This window comes from Puntigrus tetrazona, chromosome 12 (genome assembly GCF_018831695.1).
Source record: "Puntigrus tetrazona isolate hp1 chromosome 12, ASM1883169v1, whole genome shotgun sequence".
Lineage (NCBI taxonomy): Eukaryota > Metazoa > Chordata > Actinopteri > Cypriniformes > Cyprinidae > Puntigrus > Puntigrus tetrazona.
In genome coordinates this window covers 13,433,316-13,445,388 of record NC_056710.1, presented here as the reverse complement: position 1 = coordinate 13,445,388, position 12,073 = coordinate 13,433,316, and the positions used below count along the sequence as shown (strand labels likewise).

At 36.3% G+C, this 12,073-nt stretch overlaps 2 protein-coding genes across 5 annotated transcripts; one reads left to right on the top strand and one right to left on the bottom strand.

Annotated features, from left to right (window-relative positions):
- The first annotated feature begins 656 nt into the window (after nucleotides 1-656).
- Nucleotides 657-8,482, top strand: casp7 (caspase 7, apoptosis-related cysteine peptidase). Of its 3 annotated transcripts, none has more exons than XM_043254186.1 (7): nucleotides 657-786; nucleotides 1,911-2,030; nucleotides 3,298-3,446; nucleotides 3,886-4,014; nucleotides 4,722-4,897; nucleotides 5,101-5,239; nucleotides 6,681-8,482. In XM_043254186.1, exons 2-7 carry the CDS (start codon nucleotides 1,912-1,914, stop codon nucleotides 6,905-6,907), a joined length of 939 nt encoding a protein of 312 aa, XP_043110121.1. In that variant the 5' UTR covers nucleotides 657-786; nucleotide 1,911; the 3' UTR covers nucleotides 6,908-8,482. The 3 variants fall into 3 exon arrangements, with proteins under 3 accessions (XP_043110121.1, XP_043110122.1, XP_043110123.1); XM_043254187.1 differs by having other exon boundaries at nucleotides 660-782; nucleotides 1,899-2,030; XM_043254188.1 differs by having other exon boundaries at nucleotides 662-781.
- si:ch211-28p3.4 (E3 ubiquitin-protein ligase TRIM39) lies at nucleotides 8,362-11,554 on the bottom strand. 2 transcript variants are annotated; one of them, XM_043254183.1, is made up of 6 exons: nucleotides 11,264-11,554; nucleotides 11,070-11,165; nucleotides 10,736-10,969; nucleotides 10,012-10,031; nucleotides 9,568-9,710; nucleotides 8,362-9,380 (listed from the first exon to the last, which is right to left on the bottom strand). In XM_043254183.1, exons 1-6 carry the CDS (start codon nucleotides 11,282-11,284, stop codon nucleotides 8,803-8,805), a joined length of 1,092 nt encoding a protein of 363 aa, XP_043110118.1. In that variant the 5' UTR covers nucleotides 11,285-11,554; the 3' UTR covers nucleotides 8,362-8,802. The 2 variants fall into 2 exon arrangements, with proteins under 2 accessions (XP_043110118.1, XP_043110119.1); XM_043254184.1 differs by having other exon boundaries at nucleotides 11,070-11,144.
- Nucleotides 11,555-12,073: the final 519 nt, after the last annotated feature.

Genomic DNA, 12,073 nt, shown 5'->3' with positions numbered 1-12,073 from the left:
GCTGAAGACAATTATTCAATAAACACGAAGGGAAGGTAGGACACAGAGCACATGGCACGAGACAAAAACAATAAACAAACAGTCCAGAGACGTGACACAAGTCAACCTATATAATTATTTTATACACTATAATAGTCCATCGTGTGAAGAAAAATATTTACTATCTGCTCTAATGGTAAAAATTAAGAATAATTTTACATTAGCCAGTAACAAACATTATATAATTCTAACACAAAAGGCCCATAAAAATTATTACATGAAAATATTCTTGTATTAATTCATAATGTACATAAACACAAATGTACATAATAATAATCATCATCTTCATAATAATATACAAAAAGTACATTATTTATTTTTTATAATACATATTCTTTATTATTATTATTATTATTATTATTATTATTATTATTATTATTATTATTATTATGTGAAATCAAATACATTTAAATAATTCAGATGGATAAATAAATAAATTTAATTAATTAATTAATTAATACAGATAGATAATTAAAAGGTTTTTTATTTCTAAATACGTTTCATTCTATTCTATTCTATTCTATTCTATTCTATATTCTATGTGTGATTAATAAGCAGGAGGTTAGCGCAGTGGTTTTCAACACATTTAAATTGACTCTGTTTCTTTAAATACACGAGACATTCCGGCTGGAGGAAATGGAAGACAAGGAGTTGGGCAGTAGTTTCGTTTTCTCCGTCTAGTAACCTTAAACTTGAAAGAGCAACGAACAAAACAGAAGCTGATCCGACAAAAAAAAAAAAAAGTAAGTTTCAAGAGTAACTATATAGTAATGTTGTGAAAACATCTAACTATGCTGAACTGAATTATCTTTGTTTGGCTACCGACAATAAGTAACCAACATTGCGTTGCATTGCTAACTCTATGCTAGAATAGCAGCGTTTACGATCAGTCAAGTCTAAGTCTAGGTCTAGGTTAGTAAACATTAGTAAACCTATTTTCTTAAAAGTGCTAATTAAGAAAAACGTAGTAAGCCTTACGAAAAAACGTAGTAAAATATGTAATATGTAATATGTAAATATGTAATAACCACGTTTTGTATTCGTTGTATTTACTATATATAACAGCGTAGCAAAAACTGTTAATTTTCGTCAGAATACTGTTACCCGCAGAGACTCCTATACACTTCCTCCAGAAACATTTCAGCTGTAGAACACACTACATGCTATACGTAAATACCTTAAAATATACTAGCAAGCATCAATAACTGCTGAGGTAATTGTGCATTTAATGTTACCATTGAAAAGCTGTCTTTAGGCAACCGTGATAAGCGGTCGGACTCTCTTTCTTCCTGCTGTAGCCTACACTTCGTGTCCCAAAATGCAGCTTTTTCTTCGTTAGTTCTTACACATAATACAGACATTTCATTTCTACCCAAGCCATAAGTTAATAGAAACATTAAGAAAAAAAATGACTAAACATCCCGTTAAGACAACATCACAAAGTGAAAGTAAAAGTTGGTCATTTACAAAAATAGGAGTAATAAAAGACTGCTTTTCAAAAGTAACAAAATGAAAGTGGAAACGGCGACTGTTTGAAGAAATTTTCCTCAGAAAAAAGGGGTACACGGTTATTTTCACTACCGTAAAAGTATAGTGTAGGTTACTAATATGGTGTTTCCTACAAACAGTTTAAAAACGTTTATTTGAAATCAATTCCTTATTTAATGCCAGTAAGAGTAACCACAGCTTGTGTTTTGGTGTAAACTACATGACAGTAGTAAATGTCAGTAGCGAGGGGATGGGGTAACATGTCAAGATAATTATAAGTTACAAAAAAATATTTTATTTCACCCCGTCAAGAATTTCCAGTACTGTTCCTCTGCTTAGTTGGCTTGTGTTACTGAACATAACAGAATTAGTTCTTTCTTCAGAATGGATGCAGAAACCTTCACCACTGAGAGTAAAGAAACAATGGAGGACCAAGACTGTGGAGAAGGAGACACAGTAGATGCAAAACCTGACCGCAAAGGGAGATTTGTGCTTTTTGGAAGGTAAGACTATTTCTAACTTAATTAATCTATATATTAATTCATTTAGTCATTCTATTGTGAAAGTAATTCAGTGAATTATTTAGTATTTGTGTAGTCAATCATTTATAATTTACAGTAGTAGTACAGCGTCCAAGTAGTTCTAAGTACAAGTCCATGTCGTACACTAGGTGGCGCTACAGTCCTCTTTATGAATAACAAGGCCAACAAGGCTTGCATCATATGTAGTATATTTGAGTGTGTCTGAATATGCTTTTGAGATGTCTAGAATCATTTTTCATATCTCTTCCGAATGAATCCACCTGCATATTAAGAATTGATATTGTACATTTTGTCACATTTTATTTGGTGTGCTCTGCAAAAAGCCTAATACGTAAGAATGATAGTGTGTATGTCAGTAGATGGGTGCTCTTGTCCTGCGTGACCCTGGTTGAGGGGTTTGAATAGGCCTTTGGAAAACTCTGGGGGGTGGCGTGTGTGCTGACTCAGGTAGCGTGCGCAGCCCCAGCCCAGCGGAGCCACCACTGCACTCTTTATAGAGTATAGAGCATGCCGGGACCCTAGCACACACCACACAACAACACCACACCACAAGGGAAAAAAATCCACCCAAAAGCCTAAAATCTGGGAAAGATTCAGCAGATCTAGAGGGAAGAGCAACACGTTTTCAATGCAGAGTGGCGTAGCATTTAAAGAAGAGCCCAGGTAGGAGAGCGCTCTGATGGGACAGGAGGTAGTGGGGAGTTGGGGGTGGGGGGTCGCTACCCCACATCACATGGGACACCTGTGATTCGCTCCACTGTTCATGTGTGTGAGAGAGAGTGAATAGGCAGGAACCCATTGTTGAGTTTGGGTAACGTGATGACTAGGCTCTTCTGGAATACTGGCACATATTGTACATCGAGCGGCCTACTAATCTGGACGGATCCTTTGGAAATTTCACAATGGGGAAATGAGACGTCTGTGAGAATTTTCCCTCAGGCATGTGGAATATTATGTTTGGGACACCGTGAAGTTTTAGAGCAACTAATATTATGATCGATATGGGGATTTAATTGTCTTCATGACGCCGAAAATCCCGGTTAGCTGCCATTTTCGATTCTCTGACTCGCATGGATTGCATTTTCTGTTTGAGCTTTGGTGGTTTTACTTACAGATGAGCTTATTTATTATTTTGTCCCACTATGTTCTTGTAGATGTACATTAGGGGATGTACACGATGCATGAAGGATTCTAATAGATTGGTTGGCTGTCTGTCTCTGTCTTTTAGTAAGAAGAAGGATGGCAAACTGCAGGAAAAAGAGCAATCTTCTGAAAGCCATTACAGGATTGTTTCACCAACATTCCAGTATAAGATGAGCCACCGGCGTGTCGGCAAGTGCATCATCATCAACAACAAAAATTTTGATGAAAAGACAGGTGAGTCTTCATCTCCATGTTATGCTATGTTGACCAATCAATATTGATTTAGCACATCCAGTAAAAAGAGTTTAATTTATTGTATTTTGTAATTTATTATGACAATAATAATAGTATTAAACAATGTTTTGTTATGTATTATAGATGCAAGCTGTTTTATGAGCTTCTACTTATAAGTTTTGATCTAATTCATTATTGGTAAATGGTTAAAAAAGAAAATTGTGATATTTTTGTGCGATTTGCTCATCTATATAATGATGTAAAAGTAAAAACCAACAACAACACATTCAAATGCATTAGTATTCCAACGTAAATTTTCAAAAAAGATTTAGAACAAAATTAAACCTGTTTATCTGTAAAAACAGAAGTAAATAGAATGTTGAGTTATTTAAAGCTGACGCTGTGTTAAACTAATGCTGCTTTGTTATCTGTGTTTAAGGGATGAATGTACGCAATGGCACAGATCGTGATGCTGGAGAGTTGTTCAAGTGCTTTAAAAACTTGGGCTTTGAAGTTTTCATCTACAACGACCAGACCTGCAGGAATATGGAGCGGCTACTTAAAGAAGGTGAGTGATCAAATTATGTATTTGTACCCCATATCATCAAAATGGCACATGCGCTTTATAAATTAGGCTTACATAACTCTGCTGGGAAATTTTATGAAACATATCAAATGAAAACACACGAGTGTCATATATCAGTAAGCGCCAAAAAAAGTGTCATGGAACTTTTGCGGAATGTGGTTGGGCTGATTGCATCATAACATGTTTTGAATTTAGTTGTGTTTTAAAAACGAGTGAACTAACTAGCTGTTCACTGACTATATAGGCATCTGCTTTTTAATAGAATATAACCACTTTGCAATCTATTTTAAAACATTTTTTATAAGGCATTAAGGGATGCTGTGTTACTCAGCTATGTATATCACAAGCATGCGTTAGTTTTTAGTTATGCTTTTTAATGTTGAATTAAATGTTCAGTATAACCTTCGATTTTTTTTTCTTTGTTGCAATATATAGCCTTTTTAAAAAAATAGGTCATGGATATTACATAGTTGATCTTAAAACAAGACTTTTGTAGATTTGTTGAATTATTTTTTTGTTTTTTCAAATGTATATTTTTTAAGTCTCTCTGCTGCCCTCTACTGTTAGTGGCTCTACTGTTAGTGTGTATTATTAACAGTGTTTGCAAAACCAGTTTACCAGTTTATCACACTAAAATAACTAAAGTTTTATTTTTCTTCTCTCACATATTTCGTCTCAACATGTTTCAGTCTCAGAAGAGGACCACAGTGACAGCTCCTGCTTCGCCTGCATCTTGCTGAGCCATGGCGAGGAGGGCATGATTTACGGCACGGATGGAGCAATGCCCATCAAGAGTATGACCTCGCTCTTCAAAGGAGACATGTGCAAGAGCCTCGTGGGCAAGCCCAAGCTCTTTTTCATCCAGGTAAGAGGAGCAGGGCCACAGGAGGATTTGGGGAGGAGAGAGGAGGATGAGGAAGAAGTGATGGAGGAGAAAATGGAGCACCTACATACAACGGTGTCTATTGTTTTAATGCTATTTCAGTCGCACCATACCCGGAGTTACCCTACCTTCTCTAAAGTGTACTTTAAGTGGATATTGACATGGTTGTGTGTTTTCGCTGGCAGGCTTGTCGGGGTTCAGAGTTTGATGATGGTGTACAAACAGACTCAGGACCGCCCAATGACACGATAGAGACAGATGCCAATCCAAGACACAAGATTCCGGTAGAGGCAGACTTCCTGTTTGCTTATTCAACTGTGCCAGGTATTTTCTTACTCTTAATTACAGAATGTGGAATGCAGGAAATTTTGTCTTAAAGAGTCCCACACGAAACAATATTTTTTTTTGAGTCTTCTAGAACTGCATGCAATAAACATAGCATTCCTTATAGTCCTTATTATTTCTTATATAATAAATGTTCTTTCAAAAATACATACAGCTTGACCAGTCTAGTCTCCTTCATAAACTGATTACTTGGTGACACTTTACAATAAGGTTCATTAGTTAACATGAACGAAGAAGGAACAATACTGCAGAAAGTTTTTTTTTTTGTCAATGCTAACTTTACTAAAATCACAAGTTGTGCTAGTTAATGCACTGTGAGTTAACATGAACTAACAATGAATGATTGAATTTTTATGAACTAACATTAACAAAGATGAATAAAAACTGTAATAACTTTATTGTTCATTGTTTGTTAACGTTGGGTAATACATTAATGTTAACAAATAACCTTATTGTAAAGTGCTACCAATGATTTATGATTCATTTAAAAAGACTCGATGTATATATTACTTAGACACATTAGTGTTCAAAAGATTAGGGTAAGATTTTTAATAAATTAATACTTCTATTCATTAAGAAAAGTAAAGTATGGAAGCTTATTTTCATCACAGACGTTTTTCTTATCTCAGCAAGTTTATGTCTTAGAATTCTGAGATTACATTTCACTATTCTATCTTTTCCTCAAAATTCGGAGTTTATATCTTACATTTATTTTTTTCCCCAGCATAGTATAAAGTCTTTTACACGCTGCAAGATATAGCAATCCTATAAGATCATTAGAAAACGACGTATATAAGCATTTTGGGTCACCTGTCGACTGGTCAGTAAACATAGGTCAAAGCTTCAAACACACTGCAATGATAAACTCAATTTCTGATGCTATCAGAAATGACAACGGCTGACAACGGCTGAAACCTCTCACTGTATGACATAGATTTTCCAAAGAAATCGCCATAATTTGTCTAGGACCCCTGAAAATCGTGCAGCATAGAAGGTTTAAAACAGTAAAACAATATTAGATTGAATTTTTATATAACAGATTCTATTTCAAATAAATGCTGTTCTTTTAAAGGTTTCTCTGAATCAAAGAAACCTCATAGTAGTCAAGTCACCATTATTTATATAGTGCTTTTTATACTGCAAATTGTGTCAAAGCAGCTTTAAAGTATTAAATGGGGAGGCAACATTAAAATCTTACATGACAATCTTATGCAATTATGTTTTTATGTTGTGATATTGCTTACTGTATTTGTCAATTAGCAGTTGAACTGCATAGTTTGGGCCCTTTTTGTATAACCATTAACGTTTGATTAGATCAGATTTGAATCCATTTAAATCAAATCAATAGATGAAATATTGTGATATCATGTGACACACAGTTGTACAGTAATATAACATCTGTACACATTTGTTCTCACAGGTTACTACTCCTGGAGGAATCCGGGCCGAGGCTCCTGGTTTGTTCAGGCCCTCTGCAACGTTCTTAATGAGTTTGGCAAGCAACTTGAAATCATGCAGATCCTCACTCGGGTCAACTACATGGTGGCCACCAACTTCGAATCCTGGTCAGAGGACCCCCGTTTTAGCGAGAAGAAACAGATACCTTGTGTGGTGTCCATGTTGACTAAAGAGCTCTACTTCAACTGATCTGAGCAGACCATCTTCACATGCTGTGCTCCGTCTGCCCTTTCACAGCATGCGCATTTTCTGGCCAAGGACTTTATAGTAGCACACTTTTAATTTGTTATCTTTTAACAGTAAATATAAACCAAATTGTTAACCTTTTTTGTCATTGATCCGCCATAAGGAGGGAAACCTCAGTCCAATACTTGAGCAAAATATTTTTACATAAATGTAAGAAGCATTTTTAAGAGGTGCACATTTCAGGATGGCAGGCAGGAAAGACACATCAGGTGTACAAAGACTGACCACTGACTGACCTCGACACGACTGACTTTACTCGACCAAGCGGTCACAACATTCAGGGATGATCCCAGCTGGAAGTCTGTGTGTGAACGCAATTTTTTTTTACGTTATGCTGGGCATATAGACACCGAAATGGTATTTCTTTTTGCTACTTCCTGTTCAAATCCACTACTTTTTCAGTGAATGTTCTACTTCAACTTTCTCAGAGTATTCCAGGGAATAGTAATGTCAAATATTATCTGATCTTTGTCCACTGGCGGTGTCAAATATCCATGTTGCTTTGCCAACTGTGAAAGATTTTCTGCCACTTTTACTAGATATAAATTTTTACTAGATTTTTTACTAGATTTTTGATCCTAAAAATTTGTAAAAATAATATATAATAAAAATAAATAATAAAATAGGAGCTTGGAAAAGACATCCAACACCACACAAAACCTTTGCTGTTCTGTTTTTACAGAACAGGCAACTCGAACATAAATTCAAAGCATATAAATGGCCATTTGTAGCATTTTAGTTTGGTTTGGTTATTCCAGAATGCTCTTCAGAGGAGGTCAAAGAAAGGGCATGAATAGAAATGGAGTGGCATATAGTGAAGTAATGCTGACACCTGCAAGGTTTTGAAAGCTTTTCGTTCATGCCTCACTGGTTAGTTTGTGTTCACTGAAAAACTGAAATTAGATCAGCATTCATTCTGTGTATTTTGAGCACACTGTAGCTTCATGCAGTATTTACTGATGGTTTGTACCGAATCCGTCTATAATCTACAGAGGCAGCTATTGTTTTACTGGTGACCATTTTACCCATTTACCACCCATCTGACCAAATGTGCCGTTTCAAACTTGATGGAAGGTTCTGAAGTTTTCAGAGCTTGTTGTCTTTGGTTATGTCCAACAGTTTTTAATTTACTTTTTGGTTCTTTCTGTATTTTTCATTCTCATTGTTCATCCGGATCACACACTGAATCTGCCAGCCTGTGCACCATCTGACCACCACAAATTAAAGGCCCTCTTTTCTTTATGCATAGATTATTAGTGAAGTGCTCCAACTATACTGTTTTGAAATGGAAGACAATTTTTATTTTTTATTTTATAGTACACTGTTTTTACATTTAAATGCTTTACAGTGATAATAGGAATGTTAATTACTTTTTTTTTGCACAAATGCCCTGAAAAAATTGTTTACATTGTCAACATCACATTGTATAAAGTGGGGCTGATTTTTGTTTAAATTACTTTAATTCAAATGAATGCATTTGTAAGCCTTATTTTATTGTATTAAAAGACTTTATTGAAATCTGTCTTTTTTTAATTAATATTTCAAAGTAGTTACAGACTACTGTTCAGATGTTTAAATGTGTTTTAAAACATAGTTATTTTATATGTACATATATTTAAAAATGTAATTCATGCCTGTGATGGCAACATTTTCAGCAGCCATTATTCCAGTCATCAATGTCCTACAGAAATCATTCTGATTGGATGCTCAAGAAAAATTCTTACTATTACTAATGTTGAATACAGTTGTGGTGCTTATTATATTTATGGAAACTGATATATATATTATTTGGGACTGAATAAACAAATAAGACCCCAACCATCAGTCATTGGTTTCCATCATAAGATGGGGGCAGATTTCGAGGCATCGCAAATAAGCAGTGGTTTCCTGTTGGTCTCCTGGTTGTCGTGACCAGGACAGACAGCCTGGTAGAGTGAGTCTGTGAAGGTTCCTGCACAAAAACTGTACAGGGGTGTCATAGTGTCAGCCCCCAGGAAACAAACCAAACCTCCTTCAGAGCTGGAGAAGATGCCAATGCGCTGAAAAGTTCTCTCACTTACATGGGTGAGCTCATGGGGAACGCCATTGTGCCAGGCTGTGTAGTTTCCATTGAAATATTCAATGCACCAGGACGTCGGGCCCCGGCCCAACCAGCAGTCCTCCTCCCTGCCCTTCCTAGGGATGTTGGGGTATGTGAGCCCTAGCTCCCAATATGTCTTACCAGTAACCTGCACCTCCCAGTAGTTGCGAACATCCGTGAAGCCCTTCCTACTAATCACATTCAGCGTGGTGTCAAATCTAGAAGGGTTTTCAGAAATATCCTGCCAGGTATCGGTGTAAGTGACTGAGTCGCCCTCAGGGGAAATAATAAGCTTCGGGTGAGCAGAGTCAGGATCCAGAACAACTTCTTGGGCGTCTGAAAAAAGGAAAGCGCCAAAGGCATCGTAAAATTACAAACTCTATTTAGAAACAAATTCCTTGAAAGAGATATGAGGAAAAGACAGCATGCGTTAGGAAACATCGCAGGGATTTTTGAACATGCTTAAGCTGTACATACTAAAAGCACTAGAGTAATTTTCATGTAGAAATGTGTAGACCCTTACAGCTTTGGAAGAGTTTCTTGGTGACGGGAACCTGAGAGCGTATGAACAGCAGCAGGTTGATGGATAGACTGAGCAGTTGTTCATTCTTAAACTCATCCATCTGTATTAACTCTGGATCTGTTTTCTTCAGAGTCTCTATTATCCTATATACAAGGAAGAATATGTGTAGAAAAATACTAACGCCTCACAAGCAGGAAGGACTGTTGTGCGGAAACCTCAGATCACTTGCTTGATTAAATGCTTGGCGTAGTTAACTAAAGTATTTTTCCCGTCTTACAAATGAAAACATGCATTTTTCATAAAAAGTAAAAAGCTTAAATGAAAAAAAAAAACAATACAGGGTACATAAACTCTGGAGTGTTAACATACTTCAAATTTCTGTTCATGCCATAAATTTCCGCCATGGACCAGACACCAAATTCCCAAAACTGCAAAACTACTTACCTTTCCTCTATCTCTGACATCTGCAAGTAAAGGAAATCGAGAAATCATGGTTGAAAAAACAGAGGTATGCCTCAGTTCTACAAAAAAAATATTTTCAAGGCTAATATAGTTAACATGCAGAAGATAATAACTTTTTATTTATTATTATTTATTTAAAATTTTTATAAAATGTAGTTATTCTGCTTTACACTTTTTTAACAGTATAAAACTATGCATAGTTTTGTGGGGGAAAATCAGTTCCTCCATTGCTTCAATACAATGGCAATAATAAAAGCAAATATATCTTATATAAATGGGTTTTACATCTGAAAAATATATACAGTACACTGCCGTCCAAAAGTTTGGGGTCTCTCTATGCTCACCAAGGCCACATTTATTTGATGTGATATCCTTCAGAATTAATTACTGCTCAATTCATATTTCTTAATTTGTAATTATTTTTAATTATTAGCAATGTTAAAAATGGGCAAACTACATTTAGTGGAAAACGATTTTTGTGAAAACCGAGTTAACATTTTTTTGATGAATAAAAAAAGTTAAAATAAGCAGCATTTATTTACAATAGAAATAGTTGGTAACAATGTAAAAGTGTTCCCTTTTGGTCCATTTAATGCATGCTAAATAAAAATACTAATTCCAACTTGGGGTTTGGTGCTAATGAAGACAAAATGGTATAATCTTTCAAGCATTCTATTACAACAATCTGTTCTGGTTTACAATGCACCTTCTCTTGAACCTGAAGTTGATCTTTTTCCATCTGCGCAGACAGTTCAGTGAGCTGTTGATCGATTTCTTGCGTGAGGTGGTAGCACTTCTCAATACTGTCCTCAACAGTTCTCTCCATGGCCTCTGACTCAATATCCAACTGGCTCAGTGTAATTCTCAGATCCTCATCCAAAACCCTTTTCATGTCATCATATTTTTTCTTAATCTTCTCTTTCTGAGCCGCAGCCTTCCTCTGTGGAATAATAAAGCGTACTTAATCAGAGTCATTCGACAGATTTTAAGCATTTCATTTATTGTACTTCCAGACATTAATGTAAATTTCACCAACTTACACTGAAGTCGGATTGTTTTGATGACAGCTTCTTCATTCTGAAAGCCAGAATGTCTCTTTGTCTCTTTAGGTGCTCCTGATGTTTTGTTGGTTTGTCCTTGAACGTGATATTTTTAAAGGTCAAATTCAAGTCAAAAATACCTTTATCCGTTGCAAATGTCCATTATAACAAACAGAAAGTCATTGAATCGTTACCTGAGTTTGCGTCTTCATCATTGAATCTAGTAGCAGTTCTTCAGTTAATTTGACTGGTTTGGTTTTCTTCTATGGTGTTCTTATTCTCCACTAGCAAATGACTAGCCTAAGCCACAAACTTTGAGCTTTATACTGTTAACATGCCAAGGATAGAGGAGGGGTGACGGTCCATCTGTTGTTCCTGTGCCCTGGGAAGTATTCGTGTTGTACAACTAGGGTCCGTAAATCTGTCTGAAGGACTGAAGGAGCTGTACTGGGCCTGCTGTAGTCTGAGTATATTGTGCCCAAAAGGAGAGCGAAAGCAGCACTTGTAGCCAAAGAAAGCCTCTATTTATATCACACTCTCACATGGAAGACTTTTTAAAACTTTGTGTCGCAACACCTAATATTTGGATATTTAGATCAAGGTGACCACTTTAACAGTTGAGGAAAGACCTGACAGGGTCGTCATCTACGGACCTGTCTGCATGTGCCGCAACTGGAACGAATTCCAAACAGTTCAGAAACATTTATGGAGCAGGTAGCACCAATTATAGGCTTTAGCCATGACCCTGTTAGCCCTTGTAATGACTGATACAAATTCTACGAATGCTTGGATTGAGGCCTGTGCCAAAGCACCTGCAGCTGCCGCCTGTCTTTCTACAGCCCCACCATCCCGACACATCATGGGGAGTTTCCTGTCACAGTGCCACTGAGCAATGATTATTTAACCTCAAGCCATTTGATGAGCAGACATGCACTGGAACTGACGCAAGCCGTTGATGTCTTATTGTATGATACAGTCCATTTCGAACATGCCTGGAAATTAGA

Coding starts and splice junctions, on each gene's coding strand:
- casp7 (XM_043254186.1), top strand. CDS start 1,912: ATGGATGCAGAAACCTTCACCACTGAGAGTAAAGAAACAATGGAGGAC. Junction 3,447..3,885: donor AAATTTTGATGAAAAGACAG/GTGAGTCTTCAT, acceptor TCTGTGTTTAAG/GGATGAATGTACGCAATGGC. Junction 4,015..4,721: donor GGAGCGGCTACTTAAAGAAG/GTGAGTGATCAA, acceptor AACATGTTTCAG/TCTCAGAAGAGGACCACAGT.
- si:ch211-28p3.4 (XM_043254183.1), bottom strand. CDS start 11,284: ATGATGAAGACGCAAACTCAG. Junction 11,166..11,263: donor TGATGAAGACGCAAACTCAG/GTAACGATTCAA, acceptor ATCACGTTCAAG/GACAAACCAACAAAACATCA. Junction 9,711..10,011: donor ATGTCAGAGATAGAGGAAAG/GTAAGTAGTTTT, acceptor CCTTGTATATAG/GATAATAGAGACTCTGAAGA.